Source organism: Bufo gargarizans, chromosome 5 (genome assembly GCF_014858855.1).
Source record: "Bufo gargarizans isolate SCDJY-AF-19 chromosome 5, ASM1485885v1, whole genome shotgun sequence".
Taxonomy (NCBI): Eukaryota; Metazoa; Chordata; class Amphibia; order Anura; family Bufonidae; genus Bufo; species Bufo gargarizans.
The window spans coordinates 332,760,302-332,784,829 of record NC_058084.1 but is presented as its reverse complement, the minus strand read 5'-3'; the positions used below and the strand labels follow the sequence as shown (position 1 = coordinate 332,784,829).

Below are 24,528 nucleotides of genomic sequence, written 5' to 3'. Positions count from 1 at the left end.
GATGTTTTGTGGTCCGCAAAACACGGATACCGACTGCGTGCATTCAGCATTTTGCGGAACGGCCGGCCCCAAATAGAACAGTACCATCCTTGTCCGTAATGAAGACAATAATAGGACATGTACCTACACAGAATGCACATCGAGTCATTTCCGGAAAAAAGTAAGATCATCGGTGGAAATCTGCAGCACAAATTGATATGCCACGAATTTACGATGCATTCACACGACTGTATGCATTTTGTGGTCCACAAAATATGGATGACGTCCGTGTTTAATGGGTCTGTGGTCCACATTTGCGGTCAAGAACAAAACTTGTTCTATTGCTGAATGGACATACGGTACTTTCCATATCTGTCCATTCCACAAATGATAGAACATTCTTGGCCACAAATACAACCATGGACCCACAAAAAAGCTCCTTTAATATCCCCTTGCCCTGGACAAAATCTTTGTGTACCTATTGTGTCATTTCTCCGTTTAGATTGTAAGCTCATAGGCAGAGACTAATCTCATTACTTCCCGAGTACTGTCAACTACAGTCGCATTATATAAAGATTACTAGAAATTAATCTGATATACTAAAAACGTGCTGTCAGATGTGCCCTATAGTGGTGACTGCAAAGTGTCTAGAGGAGTCTTTTTCAGTTAAAATAGAAATAAATTGACTCCCGAAATTTCACCATAGTCCAAGGGAGCCTTCACATGTGATGGGAAAAATCTGCAGGTACGGATCTATACAAATGTGCAAACTGTGGTGCAGATTTTCAGTGGCTTTTGTTGCAGCTTTCTATGCAGATTAAATCCCCCATTGAAATGTATAGAGACATTCTGCTTTAGAAAAGCCGCAACACATTATTTACGCAGTGGAGCACAGGGCAGGGATTGACACTTTTTAGCCCCATAGGATAACCTGGGGGAAGTCTTTATTTGGCGTACCTTCTGGCATGTATGAAGGCACCCTAATAAAGAATACCATGGAGAAATCTACACATACGATGGTTCGCACATGCTGGATCAAGAGAGTTTTCCGAGGCTTGGTAGGGCCCGATAACTTGGTAGGACCAGCTAGCTCGGAGGGAATCATGTGAGCAAAACAGTTTCCAGCTAATTCATGAATTAACCCCACCAAACGGCATCACACAATATTTTTAAGTCTCCTGAATTTGACAAACTTGGCACCAGAAACCAGATCAATCGACCTGACCTTGTTACCAGGAAGTAAAAAGGTGATGATAAAGAAAGGAAGCTGCTCAGATGGCCCAACAAGACAGGAAAGAAACCGCCCCATTAACCTTCACGGAGGAAACTGCTTTCTACATCATTACCTCACCCCAGCAGACACACACACCCCCCCACCCCATGTTCTACTAATTGAAATGGCTACTACGAGACGAGGACACAAAGCTAGTACTGCATGCAGGAGAAGCATGAACCATGAAAATACATTTAGGGCACAGCTTCCAAATCAAACATATAGACCCACAGAACATGAAGTCAATCATGCAAATAGTCATAGATGTTGAAGAACCTTACTGACTCCTTTATAGAAGACTGAAAACGGACAAAACAAAACGCTAGGAAGGTCTGTGCGCCAGAAAGGTTCCCGGCGGTAGCCTTACACAGAATGGCTCCTCTCCATCTTCTGAGACACTGGCACACAGCTGATATACAAGACTGGTCGCTGTCTTTTATACAAGGGGGAAACCACTAAACAGAAAAATCTATTTCCTTTACTAAAGACAAAGAACAAGCACTACAAACTACTTTTAGATGCTACTGGAACATCAATTACAAATTGGATGTGCTTTAACGCCTTAAGGCCACATGCACATGACCGTATGTGTTTTGCAGTCCGCAAAAAACAAAAAAACAAAAAAAAAAAACTGACGTCCGTATGGCATCAGTTTTTTTTTTTGCAGATCCATTGTAACAATGCCTACAAGAATAGGACATGTTATATTTTTTTTTGCAGGGCTATGGAACGGACATACGGATTTAAATGAATGGGTCCGCATCCTACCCGGAAAAAAAAAAAAGGATCAGACACGGAAACAATACGTTCGTGTGCATGAGGCCTAAGTAGCATGCCCATTTTAGTTTTTTCCTCTCCATGTTCCAATAGCGATAAATTCTTTTTGGAGTTAAATTGAAAAAAAAAAATTCAGACAAGGTTTTTTCATTTTTTATGTTACAGCGTTTACTGAGCGCTAAAAATAACACGTCCTTGCTCTGCAGCTCAATATGCATACGGCAATACCAAATTTGTATAGTTTTTGTTTTATAATTTTTTTAAAAACCGTCGGAATTTATTTTTTTTAAATTTTCTATGCATCATCATTTTCTAAAATCCACATCTGTATGAGGGCTTCTTTTTTGCGGGACAAACTAATTTCAAAGGGTTCATACAACCTTTTGTGCACGGTTATGCAATTCAATTTTTGAGGTGGAAGGGATAAGGTGAGCAAAATAAATGGTGAACCACTTTTTATTTTTCCTTTCCATTATGGCGTACACCACACCTTTTCAGCTGCAGTGTTTAATTTTTTTTTTTATTATTGTTTATATACTTCATATGTAATATTGGGAAATGCGGGGAGACAAACGTATTAGTTTTTTTCAATTTTTTTTTAAACAATAACTTTTAGCCTCTTTAGGACGCTAGAACCTGGAATCTTTTGATCCCTTGTCCCATTCAGCATAATAGAAATTATTATTGGATTCTGCTGCTCTATCTGCTGAGCTGTGCCTTGTGCACAGCTTGGCAGGCAGCTTATAAGAAAATGAAAATACATAAATATTACTTTATTATAAATATATTCCCAAATACCTTTCATTACTTATAATGGCTCGTTATGTCTAGGGAGCAGTGATAAGGAGAAACAAAATGGTCGCTGCCCTATTAGTACACACAGAACCTGTCCTAATCACACAGCAGGACAAGTTACTTCACAACACTGAGGTGAAGAGCTGCCTCATCCTCCTCTCCCACTTGTCAGGGATTATGATCCTGAATACAGAGGAGAAGATCTTCAGCTGAATCTCTGTAGGAATGGAGTTCATGAGGAGACATTAAGTACAGAGAGGACGGACAGGACACACTGTGGTAATGTGGGGCTGTGGTAATGGAGACTACATACAAGAGCTGCTGCTCATTAAAGGGCTTCTGTCACCCCACTAAACAGTTTTTTTTTTTGTTTACTTATAATCCCTACACTGCGATTTATGCCTACATAATCTAATTAATCATTTTGGTCCAGTAGATTTTGTTTAAAACGTGCTTTTAAAATATGCAAATTACCTTGCTACCAGCAAGTAGGGCGGCTACTTGCTGGTAGCAGCCGCATCCTCCGATCCAAAAGACGCCCCCTCCGCATGTTGATTGACAGGGCCAGGGAACGGGATCGTCCTCTACTGGCCCTGTCTGCTATCAAGATCTCGCGCCTGCGCCGTAACGGTATTCAGTCGGCGCAGGTGCACTGAGAGGCGGCCGCTCCATCTTCAATGCGCCTGCGCCGATGACGTCACATCTACACCCGGCACAGGCGCATTGAGGATGGAGCAGCCGCCTCTCAGTGCGCCTGCGCCGACTGAATACCGTTACGGCGCTGGCGCGAGATCTTGATAGCAGACAGGGCCAGTAGAGGACGATCCCGTTCCCTGGCCCTGTCAATCAACATGCGGAGGGGGCGTCTTTTGGATCGGAGGATGCGGCTGCTACCAGCAAGTAGCCGCCCTACTTGCTGGTAGCAAGGTAATTTGCATATTTTAAAAGCACGTTTTAAACAAAATCTACTGGACCAAAATGATTAATTAGATTATGTAGGCATAAATCGCAGTGTAGGGATTATAAGTAAAAAAAAAAAAAAAACGGTTTAGTGGGGTGACAGAAGCCCTTTAACCACATCTGCTCATGAACTCCATTCCTACAGAGATGCAGCCGATGACCATATTAAACTGTATTCAGGATGACAAGCAGAGCAGAGAGGAGGATGAAGCAGATCTTTAGCTCAGTACTCTGTAGTAACTTGTCTTCCTGTGTGATTAGGACAGTGGACATTTTGTTTTTCCTAAGGATTACTCCCCAGACAAAACGAGCCATTATAACTAAAGTAAGGTATTTGGGAATATATTTATAATGAAGTAATATTTAAGTATTTTCATTTTCTTAATTCCTGGAGAACCCCTTTAACATGCCAGGCCTAGGAAGCTTCAGCAGGCCCAGGTTGTGAAGGTAGCTGAGGGGAATTCAAAATGGTTGATATGTTTTTTTTTGTTGCTTCACGCCCCCATAATAGTATCAATAAAAAGTACAGATCACCCTGCAAAAAAATAAGCTCTCACATATCTCTTATTTTTTTCAGTATTTAAACACAAAAAAAAACAAAAAAAACCTTTATAAAAGGCCTCTTGCACACGACCGTATCCCTGTGCATGAGCCATAAATGTGGTAGCGCTGTAATCATACTAACGTCGAGAATGAAGTTGACGCTTCAGTTTTACCGCACAGGGAACGCCATAAAAACTGTGGCGGAATTGCATTTTTTCCCCCAATGCCACACCATCAGGAAGTGGTTAAAACTTTTTTTTTTTTTTTTTTACACATTGGAAATACATTACTTAGTGGCATAAATAATTAAGATGCTCTCCTTTTGCCTGTATGCTAAGAGGGTCAAGGTCCAGAAAGGACAAATGAGGTTCTCAATGAGGTTTCCAGCATACGTGCAGCACCGTACCATAGGTTCCTAGACTTGGCCCCATCACATGTGTCGCCGATGAACAAACACTGACAGCTTTTTTGCATTTCTAAAGGCCTTCCAGCAGCTGTGGTGATCCCACCATGGGGCACTGAATTAAGCTTGCAGCCCAGCTGGACCTTTACACAGAACTGTTTTTCACAATATCGCAAGACTATCATTGTCAGCCACAGGACTCACACCCTCCCCCCTCAAATATCCTGCATTACATTAGTGGCCATTTCTTTAGAAGACCTTAAAAGTTGACCCTAATGAGTACTTTAGAGACTCTGAAACCACACAGAAGAAACAGCCGCCCGCATGTCGACAAGATTTCAAAAGGCCTTCATAAAAAAACACACACAAAAAAAAAAAAAAACAAGCATGTTAAAATTTTAGCACCATTAGCAATTTACGTTGAAGGCACATATCACTGCCCCACAATGCTTAACCACATTTACAAGTTCTCCAGAGACCGTTAAATGAGGCACACTGAACATATAAAGAAGCAGATGAAGCAGGGAACAAATATACAAAGAACAAAGAAATTAGGCTACTTTCACACTGGCGTTTCTGGGTCCACTCTCACAAGCGGCCCAAAACGGATCAGTTCAGGCCCAATGCATTCTGAATGGAAAAGGATCCGTTCAGAATGCATCAGTTTGGCTGCGTTTGGTCTCCGTTGCGTATTTTAGACGGTCACTAAAATGCAGCTTGCAGCGTTTTGGTGACCGTCTAACTATGCAAAACCAAACGGCTCCGTCCTGACTTACAATGTAAGTCAATGGGTCCGGATCCGTTTATCACTGACACAGTATGGTGCAATTGAAAACGGATCCGTCCCCCATTGAATAAGTCAAGACTGATCCGTTTTGACAGACTTTATTTTTATGAATAATGCAAAAGGATCCGTTATGAACGGATACAAACGTTTGCATTATCGGTGCGGATCAGTCTGTGCAGATAAAAGACGGATTCGCACCAAACACAAGTGTGAAAGTAGCCTTAGGCCTCATGCACACGACCGTTGTTTGGGTCCGCATCCGAGCCGCAGATTTTGCGGCTCGGTTGCGGTCCCATTAACTTTAATGGGGCCGCAAAAGATGCGAACAGCACTCCGTGCGCTGTCCGCAGGGCATCTGTTGCTCTGCAAAAAAAATATATAATATATCTCATGTCCTATTCTTGTCCGTTTTGCGGACAAGAATAGGCATGTCTACAATGGGCCGCCTGTTCCGTTCATTGCGGAAGGCACACGGGCGGCTTCCTTTTTTCGGGGATCCGCGGTTTGCGGACAGCAAAAAATGGAACAGTTGTGTGCTTGAGGCCTTAGACAACATCAACTGCCAAAACAAATATCTGTCTGAAGCATCTATGATAATGATCAGAGATGGTGAAGGACAAACTTAAATAGTCTACCTGCCTGGGCAATTTTTTTATTTTTATTCCCTTTTCCGAAGTTGGGATGAAACCGAATACAACGTAAGGGGATGGGGTGTCCATTTAAAAAAAAAAAAAAAAAAAAAAATATTACACCCCGTTCTCTTTAGCGCCAAGCCCGGTTTAGAATGAGAAAAAAAAAAAAAACTCAACCATGCAACAGCACTGTAAAAACCTGATACCAGCTCACAAGTCGTACAGGTACCGTTCTGGATTCTCTAGTGGCTATACATTTACGAACAAGCCATTTCAGAAAGAAAAAAAAAAAGAAAAAACAACAGTCACCAAACTCCGTTCTGCTCGCGAATGATACACAGCAGTTATACTGGAAAGCTACTTGTCCAAATAAAATCAAAATAACTTTTTGTGCCAAAATTAATCTTGACAGAGGTTACAAGCAGTCATTGCCGGATATGACGTGAAAATTGAGAAAAAAACACATCATGGAAAACTCAGAAAATCATAAATGAGATGGAGAAAGGTTTGATGCACTCAGAGGGTCCATTCACAAATGCCACTTGGGTTTCATATTTTTATTTATTTTTTTAAACATAATTCAGCCAAAATAGAAGTAAATATGCAGTGGTTTCCCCAAATCATGATTTTTCTTACCATTACTGGAAAACCAAAATGATCAGTAAAGTCATATACAGATTGCAAATAAAGTAGCGAGTGCATTACCAGGACTACACCAGATGAATCTAGGAGCCACTACTTTAAGGCTTCATGCACACAGCCATGTCCGTTTTTCAGTTTGCAAACAGACATTCCGCACTCACTCCCATCAATACAAATGCCTATTAACGCCCACAATGCGAACCTGAATGGGACATGTTATACAACTTGCTGAATGGCAATACGGATCCGCAAATAAATACCAATGTGTGCATGGCCCCAGAGAAATGAATGGAGCGGTGTGCTGTATGCAAAAAATGGAAGAATACAGTTATATAGTGGCCTAACAAAGATGGCTTCCTAAAAAGATAACTCCACAATAAGGCTGGCTCTACTATGTATATCAGTCAAACTGATTTTGGTGGGTCCTGTCGACCATCTAATGAGTATGCGGGTCTTCTGACTCACCCCGAATGAAGGTGTTGGGGGAGGGGGGAGAAGAACTGAACAGTACAATTTGCCTGCCAGATGCAGGGAGATAAACCACTGCCAGAGGCGTCTTCCTACTATTCGGCTGGGTTGGGAGAGATCATGGTTGGCTGAACTAACATGGTCAACAGCTATGCAATGTGTATATCTGACCAGCCTAAGGCCGTCGTGCCTCAGTGTGAATGCAGCCTAATAAAACTTGACAATTTTCTACATTATGGTCGTGCTCAGCTGTACATGTAGTGGATTACTTTCTTACACATGGGTAGCACCCTGGGTTTTAAATTTCGTGACACCCACCCTTGCTTAGAATTCAGCCTAAGGGTATGGCCCCATGGTCAGGTTTCCTGATGCAGTTTTGGAAGCCAAAGCCAGGGGTAAATTCAAAAGAAGGTTAGGCTACTTTCACATTAGCGGATCTGCAAAAACGCTTCCGTTACAATAATAGAACCTCATGCATCAGTCATGAACAGATCTGGTTGTATTAGGTCTTCTATAGCCATGACGGATCCGTCCTCCATTGACTTTCAATGGTGTTCAAGACGGATCCGTTTTCTATTGTGCCAGATTTTGTCAGAGAAAACAGATGTGTCCCCATTGACTTGCATTGTGTGTGTCACGACGGATCCGTCTTGCTCCGCACCACATCACTGACGCTGCTTGCAGCGATGGGGATGCAACCAAACGGAACAGAATGCATTTTGGTGCACTCCGTTTCGTTCAGTTTTGTCCCTATTGACAATGAATGGGGACAAAACGTAAGTGTTTTCTTCTGCTATTGAGATCCTATGACGGATCTCAATAGCGGAATTGAAAACGCCAATGTGAAAGTAGCCTTAGGGCTCTTTCACACCTGCGTTCTTGTCTTCCGGCATAGAGTTCCGTCGTCGGGGCTCTATGCCGGAAGAATCCTGATCAGTTTTATCCTAATGCATTCTGAATGGAGAGAAATCCGTTCAGGATGCATCAGGATGTCTTCAGTTCCGGACCGGAACGTTTTTTGGCCGGAGAAAATACCGCAGCATGCTGCGCTTTTTGCTCCGGCCAAAAATCCTGAAGACTTGCCGCAAGGCCGGACCCGGAATTAATGCCCATTGAAAGGCATTGATCCGGATCCGGCCTTAAGCTAAACGTTGTTTCAGCGCATTGCCGGATCCGACGTTTAGCTTTTTTAGAGTGGTTACCATGGCTGCCGGGACGCTAAAGTCCTGGCAGCCATGGTAAAGTGTAGCGGGGAGCAGCATACTTACCGTCCATGCGGCTCCCGGGGCGCTCCAGATTGACGTCAGGGCGCCCCACGCGCATGGATGACGTGATCACATGGCGCTCCCCCCCTCCTACTATGGCAACCAGGACTTTAATAGCGTCCTGGCTGCCATAGTAACACAAAGCATTTTGAAGACGGATCCGTCTTCAAATGCTTTCAGTACACTTGCGTTTTTCCAGATCCGGCGTGTAATTCCGGCAAGTGGAGTACACGCCGGATCCGGACAACGCAAGTGTGAAAGAGGCCTTAGTTGTAGCTGTCCTTTACACTTTACCATCCCCTCTTTTTAGCTTCTAAGGCTGGGTTCACACGGGCGTGACGGATTGGCTCAGCAGGGTGAATTCAGTGAAACTCACACTATTTTGCAAGCAAGTTCAGTCAATTTGGTCTGCGATTGCGTTCAGTTGTTCATTTTTTTTCCGCGCGGGAGCAATGCGTTTTTCACGCGCGTGATAAAACAAACTGAAGGTTTACAAACAACATCTCTTAGCAACCATCAGTGAAAAACGCATCACACCCGCAATGCGTTTTTCACGCAGCCCCATTCACTTCTATGGGGCCAGGGCTGCGTGAAAAACGCAGAATATAGAACATGCTGCGATTTTTACGAAACGCAGAACTGATGCGTGACAAAACACTCATGTGCACAGACCCATTGAAATGAATGGGTCAGGATTCAGTGCGGGTGCTACGCGTTTACGTCACGCATTGCACCCGCGCGGAAATCACACTCGTGTGAAAGGGACCTAAAACTGCATCAGGCATCCAGACCACATGGCTGTAGCCCAAGCCTCTGTTCATATCTCATTTATGAACTCCAGGTTGATGAGATGTTATGAGATTCGAGATCTAAAATGTGACAACCTCCGTTTACGTCACGCTCTACATTCACTTCCTGCATTGATGTGTAGGCAAACCCAGCAAGGCGAGCTAGAGACCACATTTGGATGTAGAACCGGCCAGAAAAGTGAAAGCTATTTGTCTATGCCGACACAAACAGTCACTATTTGTATTAATTCCCTCAGGTTATCACTAGGGGGCGAGAAATTTTTTTTTTTTTTTTTACAGAAATCACAAGCCTGATCCAAAGTCTAAGACACTCAACAGTAAATGTGGAAATGGGTCACATACATTTTTTCTGCAAGTTAAAACCAGATAGTAACATCTCCTTTTTTTAAGCGCTTTATTTTCTGAGTGCAGATTTCTGTATTCAATTTCCTGAACCGGATTATGGGGGCGGCCATCTTGTATGAGCTGTTCTTAACAGCATTTAGAAAACTGCTTTACAGCAGCCACATGGACACAGACACAATGGTCAGGAGCTGGCCTCATTGACTTCTGTGTGACAGTTTTCCGGGCATGCTCTGTGACCTGTGCAGAGGTCATTGTACGAGGAAAGAATGTTAAAGCTTATCTAATCACCTATTGCGAATGGTGGACCCTGTCTTAGGCTACTTTCACACTAGCGTTCAGAACGGATCCGTCTGCATTATATTGTAAAAAAAATTCTAAGTGTGAAAGTAGCCTGAACGGATCCGTCCAGACTTTTACATTGAAAGTCAAAGGGGGATGGATCCGTTTGAAGATTGAGCCATAATGTGTCATCTTCAAACGGATCAGTCCCCATTGACTTACATTGTAAGTCTGGACGGATCCGCACGCCTCCGCACGGCCAGGCGGACACCCGAACGCTGCAAGCAGCGTTTAGGTGTCCGCCTGCTGAGCGGAGGCTGAACGCTGCCAGACTGATGCATTCTGAGCGGATCCGCATCCATTCAGACTGCATTAGGGCTGTATGGATGCGTTCGGGTCCGCTTGTGAGCCCCTTCAAACGGAGCTCACAAGCGGACACCCGAACGCTAGTGTGAAAGTAGCCTTATCTCTCATTCTAATCCTGCCTGTAATGATATCACATCTTTGTATACATAAGCAAGTAACTGCAGTATAGTCATCTGTACAGACCAAGAAGTGGCGCCTATTAGGCTTCGTGGCCAGTGTGAAAACTGCAGGAATTGTAAGTATAGATAAACATAAAAACGTCACTCTCTGATGACACGTGTCCTTTAATGAGTTTACTGTGATTTGATGCAGAAAATGGTGCGTTGTTCCATCTGAATTTCAATGACGCTGAAGCAACACGTTATCACTTACTAATAGTGACTATCCGTAAGGCCCCGTTTTCAAGTGACATTTTCCACTGTGTTGGTTCCTTATTCTGATGACATCACGTCTATATCCGAGACAAGGCTTTTAAGGCTCTACCCTGTAGATACAACATCCTCAAGGACCTTGCCTCTCAGGGCGGTATTCTGCTCATTCTCATGGACCCTGTCCTTGTAGACGGGATGTCAGCAATGAAGCTGTGTCTTAGGGCGGGTTTCCAGCAGGGCCTCAAGCAGGTCTGGATCTGCGATGTTCAAGCTAGGGGTCGGGAAGGAGCGGCAGAGACCTGATGCTAATGCTATACACACTCCCCGTGAGTCTCGACAGGGATGTAAACACAGGGCGCGGGTCACATATCACAATTAGGCTGGAGAAGTCAAAACGCACTCAGAACTTCATCACCTGACTTGTGTAATGCAGTAAGGTTGAACGCTGGTGTTATTTATGTCTTGTGTAATAAGTAAACACCCTTAATGGGGAAAATAAGCGACAAGTCCGCAACAAAAATGGACACCCTGCAGATTAAAAAAATCCACAATGTGGGTCAATTTCTGCAGGAAAATGTACAAATCTTATTCTTTACGGGTAGACAAATTTGCTGCAGATTTTCAGTCTACAAATGCAGATGGAAAACCTGCGGAAAATCTATTGTGTGAACAAGTTCTAAGGTAGTTCAGCAGCTAAATAATGACATTTGTAATAGCTTTTGACCATTTTTGGCTAAATGGATCGACTAGTGTCATACAGCATACTGGGGCTGTTCGTTACTGGCCCCTCACATGAATGTGTCCAAGCTTCTGTGCACACTGCAGGAACTAAAGCTACAGCTGTACAGGCGATGACGACCAACGCTGTGACATCACTTCTTGGACACGTCCTCTCTTTTGTAGTACGGACGCGGAAACGCACCGAAGCCCTGAGTGAGCATTTCATATGTTAAGGTGAGATGAAGCAGTAGAGACCAGAAACAATAAGCAGCAGAACAGGAGTGGCAGGGGATTGGTGAGGTTAGATAATATATATATATTTTTTTTTTAACCCACACAGCCTTCAGGAAAAAAAATCCTCACTGTACAAGTCCTTTAAGATGCAGCCTCAGGGCTCATTTACACGACCGTGAGTCGGCTGGGCCCGTGCGGTTCACAGTGCACGTGCACCGACCGTGGGGTCGCCAAATGCGGATTGCTGACGCATTCACTTGAATGGGGTCCGCGATCCATATCAGACTGTTTGCACCGCAAAAAAGTAGTGCATGCATTACTTTTTTGCTTTGCGGAGGCGTGGATGCAAACCCCTCGGAGGCACTGCGTAGTGCTTCCGTGCCTCCGTTCCGCACCGACCTTCCGGATAGTGGACCCATTTAAGGGCGGTTTGTGGGCCTCAATACAGGCCACAGGCTGGTAACTGGCCGTGTGCATGAGGCCTTAATCATTGAGGGTTAGAGAATCTGGGCTCGCCAATGTCTTGAAAAACTGAATAAGTGAGCTCATAAAAACTACTGCTAATATCAATCACCTTCCATGCACACAAAAAGAATTGGGGATCCAGATGTTCCTGGCAAAAATTATTACACCAAAGTGCACGTCGTCGTCTGGCATAGCAAGAAACAGGTGCAAGTGCAAGAGGCCTAGGAGGGCAAGTGAGTGGGGGATGGGAGCAGCAAAATGAATAATGGAACAGCTGGAAGAATTAGCAGACGATGGTTGCTATGCTGCCTTTTTCTGCACAAAATGAACACACTTCAAGAAAATGACGAGCCAGCACAAAAGCCAAACAATGTAAAATACCAGAGTAGAGACAATACAAATCAGCAAAGAAAAGACATTCCTTTGTGAGAAGAACGGAGCAACAAGGTGACGGCCACAAATGAATGGAGGAGCGGCTTCAAGTAACGCAGAGAGGAGGAGAAGAAAGAAGTGGCAGATTTACTCGGCAGAAAGCAGGTACACAACACATTGCAAGGTCACCCGCGGCATAAGCATAGCGTAGAGTAAAGGTGAGGCTTGTTTTGTAGCATTTTATTCGTTTACACCCAGAGGTGAGGAGCCGTCAGCAGCTCCGGTCTCCTGGTACTAGCAGGCTCTCCAATTGCTTCCATACATAGATCTTTAGATTGCAAATGCTTAGGGACAATCATGGCAAAAAAACAGCTTTTTTGGCTAAATCCCTGGTTTCATGGTATTGTGGCAATAAACGGCACCATGTGAAGAGCCCCATAAAGGGGTTATCTGACCCCTGAAATAGACGACCCCCCCCCCAATATGCCCAGGCCCCTACTTACCACACTCCCCGGCACCCGCATCGCTTCTGAAGCTTGCATGGCCACCGCTGCATCTCCCCGTCGTACGGATAAAAACATCTGGCGGGCGGGGCAGCCAATAGCAGTCAGAGACGGGGACGAGCCTCCCTAGCATTGCGGGCGACGCCAAGGAGGCTAGTTCCCGTCACCACCTGCCCGTCCGAACACCCCCACCCTGCTGGATGTTTGCATCCGCGTGACAGAGATGCTGCAGCGAACATGCAGGCTTCTGCCAGGGCGCGAGGTAAGTACGTTGTGTGTGAGGGGCCTGAGCATATGGGGGCATTTTAGGGTTAAGATAACCCCTTTCAGACCCCATAAATATAGGAGAAGAGCTGGCCGAAGCCACCAACTATCTTAGGCTACTTTCCTATCTGTGCTTTCCCTTTCCGCTATTGAGATTCGTCATAAGATCTCAATAGCGGGGGGGGTGGGACACACTTCCATTTTGTCCACATTCATTGTCAATGGGGACAACTAACTGAATGCTTTTTGTTCTGTTTGGTTGCATCCCCATCGCGGACAGAATAACTCTGCAAGCAGCATTTTTCTGTCCGTGGTGTGGATCAAGACACAATGTAAAGTCAATGGTGGCGGATCAGTTTTCTCGGACAAAAGAAAACGGATCCGTCCCCCATTGACTTACAATGGTTTTAGAGATGGGTCCGTCTTGGCTATTTTAGAGCTAATACAACCGGATCCGTTCATAATGGATGCAGACGGTTGTATTATCGTGACGGAAGCGCTTTTTGCTGATCCATGACGAATCCAGCAAAAAACGCTAGTGTGAAAGTAGCCTTATGTGCATTGGGGCCTCACACCTCATTCCTGATAAATGTCAAGGAAAAGAAGAACCGGCCAAGCTGAATCTCAACGCCTGATCTCTTTGTTGTGGCAGGAGATTGGCTGCCATCTGAGGTCTCGCAGGGCTTATTCCCCTCTTCCTATTGAGGACGCAAACACATTTGGGCAGGGAATAGCGGTTGGCAGAAAGGGCAACCTTTAATGATCAGGAAGCCCAGCAAAAGAAAAAGGGTTGTCCAAACCAAACAGTCCTTTAGTCTACATGCACACGACCACATCCATTATGCGGTCCGCAAAACATGGTTACCGGCCGGGTGCATGTCGCATATTCCTAATTGAACTGTCTATTCTTGTCCACAAAACAAAGATATGACCCATTCTACAATTTGCGGAACAGCAACATGGATAACATCTGTGTCCTGTCTGCATTTTTCTGTGTGCGATCCGCCAAAAATTATGAGGATCAGACACTGACCCAAACAACGGTTGTCTGCATGAGTCCTTAAAGGTACATCCAGATGTAGCAGTCATGTCATGCTTTTTTTTATCGCAACAAAGATTTCTACTTTTAGACAGAGTCAAGGACAACACAAGTCAATGACCAATAAGTGCTTCTAAGAGCTTTCTCACATTTCTATATTTGGAGACCGCTTTTCCCGAGATTTTCATACTGATGACCTACCCTCTGGACAGGTCATCAGTATTTCATCGGTATGGGTCCGACACCCGGGACCCCCACCGATCAGCTGTATGAGAAGGCGGTGTTGCTCACAGTAGAGCAGCAAACTTCTCCAGCTTTTCCTAGGCCGAGTGACGTCACGTTCAGGCGTCATGTGGCCTAGTAGCAGCTCAGCCCCAAGTGAATACCAAGAACTGCACTGCGCTTGGTGAGCTGAGAGAAGGCAGGGGCACTACTGGGAGCACAGATGCTTTCTCAAACAGCGGATTAGCAGAGGTCCCAGGTCTCGGACCCCCATCGACCAGGTACTGATGACCTATGCTCTGGATAGGTTATCAGTATAATCCTGGAAAATCCTTTTAAGTACACTGACCTCACCGATTAGTAATGGAAAGAAAACTAGTATAAGCCACAAAATGGCTGCCTTCATTGTGTACAAGCTGTGCTCCTAAGTGTGTGCACCCAGCAGACTTTGTACAATGTGAGGGATCGCGCCCTGTTGGGAGAAGATACTCTGGTCAGTACTTACCCCTCTACCAATTCCGCTGCACTCACAATGGCTTCAGGATCTTCCGCTCAGGTCCAGACCAGATGTCTTCCCAGTCAGCTGCGCTTACAGTAGATGCAGATGAACAGCAACACTTTGAGAGAGGAAGGACCCGTGGCCAGGCTGAGCGCAGTGGAGACAGTGGCCTGAAGTACTAGGTATGAGCAAATCAATTCTAACGAATCTGGGGAAGAAGTGCCCACCTGCAACTTGGACATCTCGCCCATCCCTGCTCTGAGTAACGGCACAAGTGGAGAGGGTGCGCTTACGATATGAGAGCAGCGACTGCCCATGCGATGCTACCCGAGAAGTGTAGCAGCGCATGCACATGTAGCTACTCCAGTGGCAGAGCCTCTGCACTTTTGCAGCTACTTGAGATGTCCAGCCCTGTCAATCAAGAAGTAGGTGGACACTTCTTCACTTAAGGAGACAGCCCATCATAGATGAACACTTGATAATGAGGGGCACGGATTCGCTCGTCCCTTGTAAGTACTGACCAAACTCTTCCCATAAGGGCAGATGGTAGCCAGATGTCATCTTAAAAGCCCGGAGAACCCCTTTACTGAAACCCTCCAGGCTCCCCTTACTAAAAGGCTCATTTTCCTCAGTATATATGTGCAGTACTTACCTGACCTTTTTCTTACATGTGACTTAGTCCTCTAAGCAGAAATCCGTTGTCCATGCACTACCTCACTGGTGAGCTGGGGGCTGGTCTTGTGTCTATACACTGCAGCCAATCTGTGGAAGCAGAGCTACGGGGGGAGGGGCAGAGCAGCAGTCTGAACCAATGATGGTACAAGGGCTGTGTCTAGAACTACCTTAGACTTCCTACAGAGGCTGTGGCTAAAAAGTAGTCACAGCCCTAAAGGCGCTAATAGCTGGCCTCCTCTTATGCCTACATGAAGCAGGTTCCTAGTTCAGACCCCTTCAGAAAATATAAGGGTCTGACCAATCGCTGACTTGTCACCAGACTATTAGGTCTTCATTGTATACATGTACCTGTGGTCGGGTGAAAGCGGCATACAGTTCATTCTTCGTATGGTGAACGTGTGGCTAATGTAACCACACGTCATTACAAAATGGTTAATAAACCGCTGCTCTGGAGTAAATTCAGTCCACTATCCTGGCACCTTCCCAGTACAAAGCCTAGAAACTCTTGGAAGACCCACAAAAAATTCCTGTGACTACAAGGCTTAGCGTAATACGCTCATTTATAGTGATTTCCAGGGGCACCACAGAGTAAGAGGAGCATAGAATAGATCTGAGCCGAGGTGACCATACAGCTGTACACGGTGAGATGTCTCCTGAGGGATCTCACCAACGTCAGATGCCCCCGGCGACACTGTAGCATCCTCTACTACTACCCTTTGCCCGCTTCCAAAAAAATCACCAAGATGCTTGGAAAATTTGTGTGTGGTGTGAGAACATGAGATGGCAGCTCTTGGCCGAGCACCATGTCAGGAGAAGGCAGCGGTGCATGGGTGACGGCAGCACGTATGGGAAGCCATGGGGATCATTTTTTGGTGATATAAGGCAGAATGAAGGTGGTTTGCTACTTGCCTCAGGAAGAAGGCAGACCAACCCCATATAATGTCGTCTGGAAGGCAGCCATTATTTCATTACAGGCTGTACTGCGTACAAGACACAGGCAAACCAGGTCTCTAAGGTCATTTACCAGGACGGCGCCCGGTGTGACCACCACGGATCAATGTGGAAAGCACTGCTGCTTCCTCACCATAAATGGTATCCACGGAGAAAGGGCAGACATATTCCTCAGTGCTTTACCCTCAGCCCTCACATGCAGGCTCCATTACACCAGCACTATGCCTTTCTGTGAGGTAATGCTCATCTCACAGCAGCCATTACACAGCCGGTGACGCCACCACATGTAACCTGGGTCCCCAGAGGGCACCAGCAGGCGGCCATGACGTGCCAGCTTACACCCATGCCCTGCTGGACACCCTTCCAGCTGACACGTGACGTCAGAGAGGCCTCCAGCAGGGCATTGTGACGTCACAGACGCCCCCACCCCACCTCACAGCCAGGTTGCTCGGCCAGTGGAACCTGTTGCTCTACTCGGGCTGCAAGATGTAAGAAAGGAGGAGGAGGGGGGCAAGTCCGGCGAGCATGCTAAGGGCTGCAAGTGGGAGGGAAGGGGGCTGATTTATGGGCCATGGTCTGCTCAGCACATGCGATATATATATACCTCCTTGCGCCCCCTTCCTGCCTCACACAAACACCGCCCCCTGACCATTTGGGGGAGTTGAGATGTTGCCAGGCAGAATTTCTGCGACACGATTCCTTGTAGGGTGGCACGAGTTCCTCCAACACAGGGAGGAGGGGGGCTCTGTGTATCCTAGCCCATGGCTTTAATGAAAAAGGCACCAGCACGCTCGGCTCACCCCATCCCCGAACAAAGGCTGCCGTGCCCAGCAGACAGATCCGTGCCCTCTGCAATGCGGATCTGGGCCACCGCGGTGCAAAGGGTTAACAGATCCCCTCCCCATAACGCCAATACATCTCGTTAGATCCCCGGGGACGGCACCCTACAGGGGAGCCCGGGGCGACAAAGGGACAACTTCTGATCGCCCCCCTCCTTCCCCATACATCACCCCACACAAAGGGAAGCCTGCACGCCGGGCCAGCTCCAAACTCCTCACCCCGGTGTAACCCGATCCCCCACCATCGTGTCAGCTGAGGTCAGGGCACGGCCACGGAGGGGTTAAAGCCCCGTCGCCTGGCATTTAAAGGTCCGCTTGGAAAGGTGCCACGCACAACAATAACAGACGGGCGGCTCTACTTACATAGCGCTTCTGAATGATATTCCTCTTGGGCCTTTCCTTGTTCATTCTGAGATCCAGATCGGGGCAGCACAAGACAGCCATTGCCTCGTGAATTAAAAGCCCCGGCATAAAAACGGGGGAGGAGGAGGGGGGGGGGATCGGTAACGATATCCTGCCGGTGCTGGCTCAGCGGCGCCCGCTAATCCGAGTCTTCTCCGCCGATCGTGCCCCGGTCACCAGATTCACCTTGAGAACGATCCTTTGTGGCATCCAGGACTGTCACTTTAGTACCAGGACCATGGTACAGAAGGCAAGATGACAGACAAACGACGCCCTGTGCTTCTTTGTGGCTAGTGTTCACAGTCTCCGGCGGAACATGGCAGTGGCGCCGGCTCAGCAGCTACATGTTGCACAGCGGGGTCACCGGGGGGAGCTTGGGCTGCAGGGGGCGACACCGCGGGGGAAGGGGGGCATAAATAATGAAAAGAAGCGACTGCTGGAAGTCACCTTTACGCTGCACCAGAGTGAGCTCCAGCAGCACTGAGCGCTGAGTGTGTGTGTCTCCTGCAAGCGTTTTTTTTTCTCCTCTACCTCCTCCAGCCAATAGCATCGTCTGTAGGGCGGCGACTAGCCCTCATGCAGAGAAAGGGTCCATGACGTCAGCTCATCACATGGCCCGAGGACGGGGAGGCGCTAGAGAGCCTGGAGAGAAATAGGAGCAGCGGCTGCGCTCTTCTAGATCGTTACATCTGCGGCCAAAATCCAAGGGAAGTCCATTGCAGGCCGCTGTACTCATTCTGTAGGGAGTCATTCACATTGCCTAGCGGCAGTATAAAAATAAAAAAAACATACCTTTAAAATGGCTCGCCAGTCCCATGTCAGCACTCGGATCCTACATACGTTTATTGTTCCTGGGACCACTGAAGCCAATCATTGGCCTCAGCGGTCTCATGTGTATGAATAGCATGTGACTGCTGAGGTGCCAACTACAGGCCCTCTCATGTGTATGAATAGCATGTGACTGCTGAGGTGCCAACTACAGGCCCAGCGGGAATCAGAGCAGCAGCGGGACGTTTTGAAAAGGCTTGTGCAGGACTCAGGATATGTCATCAATATCTGATCTGGGCGTCTGACCGCCAACACCCCTGGCGATCAGCTGTTAGAAGAGATAAACACAGCACTGTACAATGTATAGTGGCTGTGTGTGGTATTGCAGCTCAACCCCAGCCTCGTCACACAGCTATAAGGCTACTTTCACACTCGCGTTTGGTGCGGATCCGTCATGGATCTGCACAGACGGATCCCCTCAGATAAGGCTACTTTCACACTAGCGTTCGGGTTTCCGTTCGTGAGCTCCGTTTGAAGGAGCTCACGAGCGGACCCGAACGCAGCCGTCCAGCCCTGATGCAGTCTGAATGGAGGCGGATCCGCTCAGACTGCATCAGTCTGGCGGCGTTCAGCCTCCGCTCCGCTCGCCTCCGCACGGACAGGCGGACAGCTGAACGCTGCTTGCAGCGTTCGGGTGTCCGCCTGGCCGTGCGGAGGCGTGCGGATCCGTCCAGACTTTCAATGTAAGTCAATGGGGACGGATCCGTTTGAAGATGCCACAATGTGGCTCAATCTTCAAGCGGATCCGTCCCCCATTGACTTTACATTGAAAGTCTGGACGGATCCGTACTAGGCTATTTTCACACTTAGCTGTTCTATGCTAAAAATAATGCAGACTGATCCGTTCTGAACGGAGCCTCCGTCTGCATTATTATGAGCGGATCCGTTCAGAACGGATCCGCCCGAACGCTAGTGTGAAAGTAGCCTAATACAACCGCATGCATCCGTTCAGAACTGATCCGCTTGTATTATCTTTAACATAGCCAAGATGGATCCGCCTTGAGCACCATTGAAAGTCAATGGGGGACGGATCCGTTTTCTATTGAACGGATCTCTTAAACGGAAAGCCAAAACGCCAGTGTGAAAATAGACTAATCGGCAGTGGCGCCATTACCAATGAAATACTGATGAGCTATCCTGAGCATAGGCCATCAATGGCACAATCCTAGACTACCCCTTTAAATAGTTGTTGTTTTTTTTGTTTATTTTACACGGCTCCTTTTCTAATGTTACAAAACCTTTAATTAATATTTACTTGTGGCAATCATCATCAGTATGAAAAGTGTATGAGGCCAAGGATCATTACTACGCTCATTCCTCCCCCTACAGAGTGCGCAGGAAGAAGTGCTGCCCACAATCATTTCTATGTCCGCTCACGTCCGGCAGGCTGTTCCAGCAGAGCAGCTCGTTGGATTCACCGGAATTCTACAGTTCACTGCCAGATCCCCATCAGCCGGAACAGCTTGCGGCCTAAAGCCTCATGCACATGAATGTATGTATTTCCCAGTCTGCCAAACAAGGATGCACAAAATACAGATGACATCCATGTGGCACCCGGTTTTTGCTGACCCATTGACTTCAATGTGCCCATTTTACGGCCAAGAAGAGTTAGGTCATTAGACCCGCAGTCGGGCTCTGCACCTGTAAAATAGTTGCTAAAATATGACCACTATACAGTCATCTAAATGAGGCATTAAAGGGGTATTCCCATCTCAGACAATGAGGGCATATCACTAGGATATGCCCCCATTGTCTGATAGGTGCGGGTCCCACCACTGGGACCTGCACCTACATCGAGACCGAAACCCTGAAGATTTTGAAGCGCGCACTGTGCATGCGCAGACGCCCTCCATTCATTTCTATGGGGCCGCCAAAAACAGCCGAGTGCTGGCTCGGCTATTTCCGTTGGCCCCATAGAAAGAAATGGGAGTGGTGGCCGTGGAAGCGCGGTGTGCTCCCATTCAATCCTATGGGGAGAGTGTTCGGTGGTGGACGCCACCTTCTCATCTCCGTTCCCGGTGTAGGTACGGGTCTCAGCGGTAGGACCTGCACCTATCAGACAATGGGGGCATATCCTAGCGATATGCCCCCATTGTCTGAGATGGGAATACCCCTTTAAGACCCCCTCACACATTAGTGCATTGTTGGCCAAACGCACAGAGAATGTTGGGTTTGACGGACAGTCTAATGTGTATGGGGCGCTCCCTTAACAAATGATGTTGGGGAGAGAAGTATTGGGTGAAGTGAATATTCTCGCCTGATCCTTCTATTTTAGCACAGCAGATAACTGTTTCTCCTCTGTCCCCATGGAATCCACATTTGGCCATACTGAACGGATCCGCGGAGCAGTGGGTTGACCGTGTCTATGTATAATGTCTTTATAAGGCTAGCTTCACACCTGCGGCCTGGATCCTGGCAGGCTGCTCCAGCAGAGAAGTCTCCAGATCTGGCACTGTGGGATTCAGTATAATGGGGAGCAGCAGGGATCTGGCTGCATTCTGGCAAAAAGTGCTGAGAATCAGACAGAAACAAAGCGCTGCCGTTGTGAAGCTACCCTAGGCGGTCTATGTATCAGACAGGATTAGTAAATCTGCCCCACTTCTCTCCATGACACTTCCCCACCCCCCAAACTGCACTCAAGGGAATGTGTGAACACCTCAGGCCTAGGACCCGGACATATGCTATTATTACTACTGTCAAACTTTATCAAATCCTAGTATTTGTACATTATCACAGTCAAACAGCCAATTAACTACAGGAGTCTGGTAACAGGAGGCGGGACCTCAGCGCGCAGCCAATGGGACCAGCGCATTGTGTTGCGGAGGCTGTGGTGCTGATGGAACTTGTAGTCTCAATGCTCCTCATCTGCACCAATGACGCTGCTGGCTGAACTGCATTTCCCATAACGCTCCTGGACCTACTGACACGTGACTTTACCAATTTAGACCAAGCTTTCTTATAGAATTAGAGCACCAGATTTGTTACTTGGGAGACAAGTTTTTAGTTTTTATATATATATTTATTTATTTTTACCATGTCCTGTGGTTTACCACACACGTACACAACGTTTCTCCATGATGAACTCCTCAGCGCCTTCCTTCTGCCTAGCAACTGCTTACCTTGCTCACGTAGTCTGCCTTTCCCACAGCAACACCTATAGAGGCCAACTGTACATGCACATTACTTCCAGAGCTGCACAGTCGTCCAATCAGGAGGCTTCTCACACTTTGGAGGGTTGGGCTTAGATTAGTGCAGGCGTGTGATTGGGTGCAGGCAGTTATGAGTGACAGGTTCTCTCCTGCGCTGCGAGCTCCGCGCTCTCCCTGTGTGAGGGTCTTGGTAATGGGGAGGGGGGTAGTGAAGTGGTCAGGGGCACGGGTAGTGAGCGCTGTGTATAAGGGGACTGGAGCCCTGTTACGGTACCGGTGCTCGCAGGATGGCGGGTCATGTGTCCGTCGTGCGCGCGTCTAGGTGCCATGTCAGGACAAGCGAGCTGAGGTGCTGTGAGGTCACACAGTAACCGAGCGAACACAGCGCACATTCAGCGGAATGCGAGCATCACCTCCTGACCCTGGTATCTCATGACACACATGATGCTTCTGACTGAAGGGATGTGTGCCTCAGGGGCACGTCCTGAACTAAGGAGGGTTTCCAGCAAATCCTAATCAGAATATTACCTCCTGTTTTACCATATAAATGCCTTAATCACTGCTGTGACGTCATTGTGGATGACATCAGCATGCAGGGAGGTTGGTAAAATAATAAAAACAGATGCTTGTCTTTCCGCCGTCCGATCCACAGGGCTGCGGCAGTGTTGCTTCGTTTATGTCCCATATACCGCATGTGATGTCAGTGCTGCAGCGGATGGGAGTGAGCAGCAGCGCTGGATCGGAGGGGCCTCGGGGAGGTGAGTTTAAGTTGTTTTTTTTAATTATACTAACAACCTCCTGAAGTTGTCCCATAAGAAAAAAAATCAATTCAGAAAAGTAGCCCGTTCACACGTTGGATTTTGACGCTGTCTGTATTCTTCACTTTGCCGCGGACCCATTAAACAGATGCCTCAGACTAATGCCATACAGTAACATCCGTTCACCATAGAATTCCATTGTGAAAAATCATATACATACACAGTACAGACTAAAAGTTTGGACACACCTTCTCATTCAAAGAGTTTTCTTTATTTTCATGACTATGAAAATTGTAGATTCACACTGAAGGCATCAAAACTATGAATTAACACATGTGGAATTATATACATAACAAAAAAGTGTGAAACAACTGAAAATATGTCATATTCTAGGTTCTTCAAAGTAGCCACCTTTTGCTTTGATTACTGCTTTGCACACTCTTGGCATTCTCTTGATGAGCTCCAAGAGGTAGTCACCTGAAATGGTCTTCCAGCAGTCTTGAAGGAGTTCCCAGAGATGCTTAGCACTTGTTGGCCCTTTTGCCTTCACTCTGCGGTCCAGCTCACCCCAAACCATCTCTATTGGGTTCAGGTCCGGTGACTGTGGAGGCCAGGTCATCTGGCGCAGCACCCCATCACTCTCCTTCATGGTCAAATAGCCCTTACATAGCCTGGAGGTGTGTTTGGGGTCATTGTACTGTTGAAAAATAAATGATGGTCCAACTAAACGCAAACCGGATGGAATAGCATGCCGCTGCAAGATGCTGTGGTAGCCATGCTGGTTCAGTATGCCAACAGTGTCACCAGCAAAGCACCCCCACACCATCACACCTCCTGGCCTCCACAGTCACCGGACCTGAACCCAATCGAGATGGTTTGGGGGTGAGCTGGACTGCAAAGTGAAGGCAAAAGGGCCAACAAGTGCTAAGCATCTCTGGGAACTCCTTCAAGACTGTTGGAAGACCATTTCAGGTGACTACCTCTTGAAGCTCATCAAGAGAATGCCAAGAGTGTGCAAAGCAGTAATCAAAGCAAAAGGTGGCTACTTTGAAGAACCTAGAATATGACATATTTTCAGTTGTTTCACACTTTTTTGTTATGTATATAATTCCACATGTGTTAATTCATAGTTTTGATGCCTTCAGTGTGAATCTACAATTTTCATAGTCATGAAAATAAAGAAAGCTCTTTGAATGAGGTGTGTCCAAACTTTTGGTCTGTACTGTATATATATATATATATATATATATATACACACCGTATGTTTCGCACTATAAGACGCACCGGCCCATAAGACGCCCCTAGGTTTTAGAGGAGAAGATTAAGAAAAAAAAAATGTTTCATTACACCTCTGATCAGACCACCAATAAGACCCCCAATGTTAATAAGACCTCAGATCAGACCCCAATGTGAATGACCCCAATCAGACCTCAGATAGGAGCCCCAGCAACCTCTCTTCAGACCCCATTGCCTCTCGCCAGCAGCCTTATATCAGCCCCCATTGCCTCTCAGCCCCCTCTCTTCAGCCTCCATTACCTTTCATTAGCCCCCAGCAGCCTTATATAACCCCCATTGCCTGTCACCAGCCTCCAGCAGTGTTATATTAGCCCCTATCAGCCACATATTGAATAAAATAAAAAAACACTTACCTTTCCTGCTCCTGGACGCCGCCGCTTTTCACCGCCCACGATCTGCTTCCTCCTGCTGTCGGCTGTGCTGTGAACTGGCACTCACAGCATGAGGTCACAGAGCGCCCTCAAGCTGTGCGCAGCCACTGCACAGCCAAGGACCAGGAAGTGGTGAGTACATAGCCTTCACCATATCCCGATACTCTGTAATGGAAGCGCTCATTAGTATTCACCTCATAGGCTGTACAGGATACAAGAACGTGGTGTGCTGCTTTTCTGTATCCTT

The 24,528-nt window shown here is 46.9% G+C and overlaps 1 protein-coding gene across 1 annotated transcript in view; it reads right to left on the bottom strand.

The window, feature by feature from the left end:
• JARID2 (jumonji and AT-rich interaction domain containing 2) overlaps positions 1–18,395 on the bottom strand; it is a 142,589-nt gene extending 124,194 nt beyond the window's left edge. Inside the window, exon 1 of the mRNA XM_044292834.1 lies at positions 17,841–18,395. Within this exon, the coding sequence (XP_044148769.1) occupies positions 17,841–17,948 (108 nt within the window). The 5' untranslated portion in view covers positions 17,949–18,395. The remainder of the gene's footprint in view (positions 1–17,840) is intronic.
• Between the last annotated feature and the right edge of the window lie 6,133 nt (positions 18,396–24,528).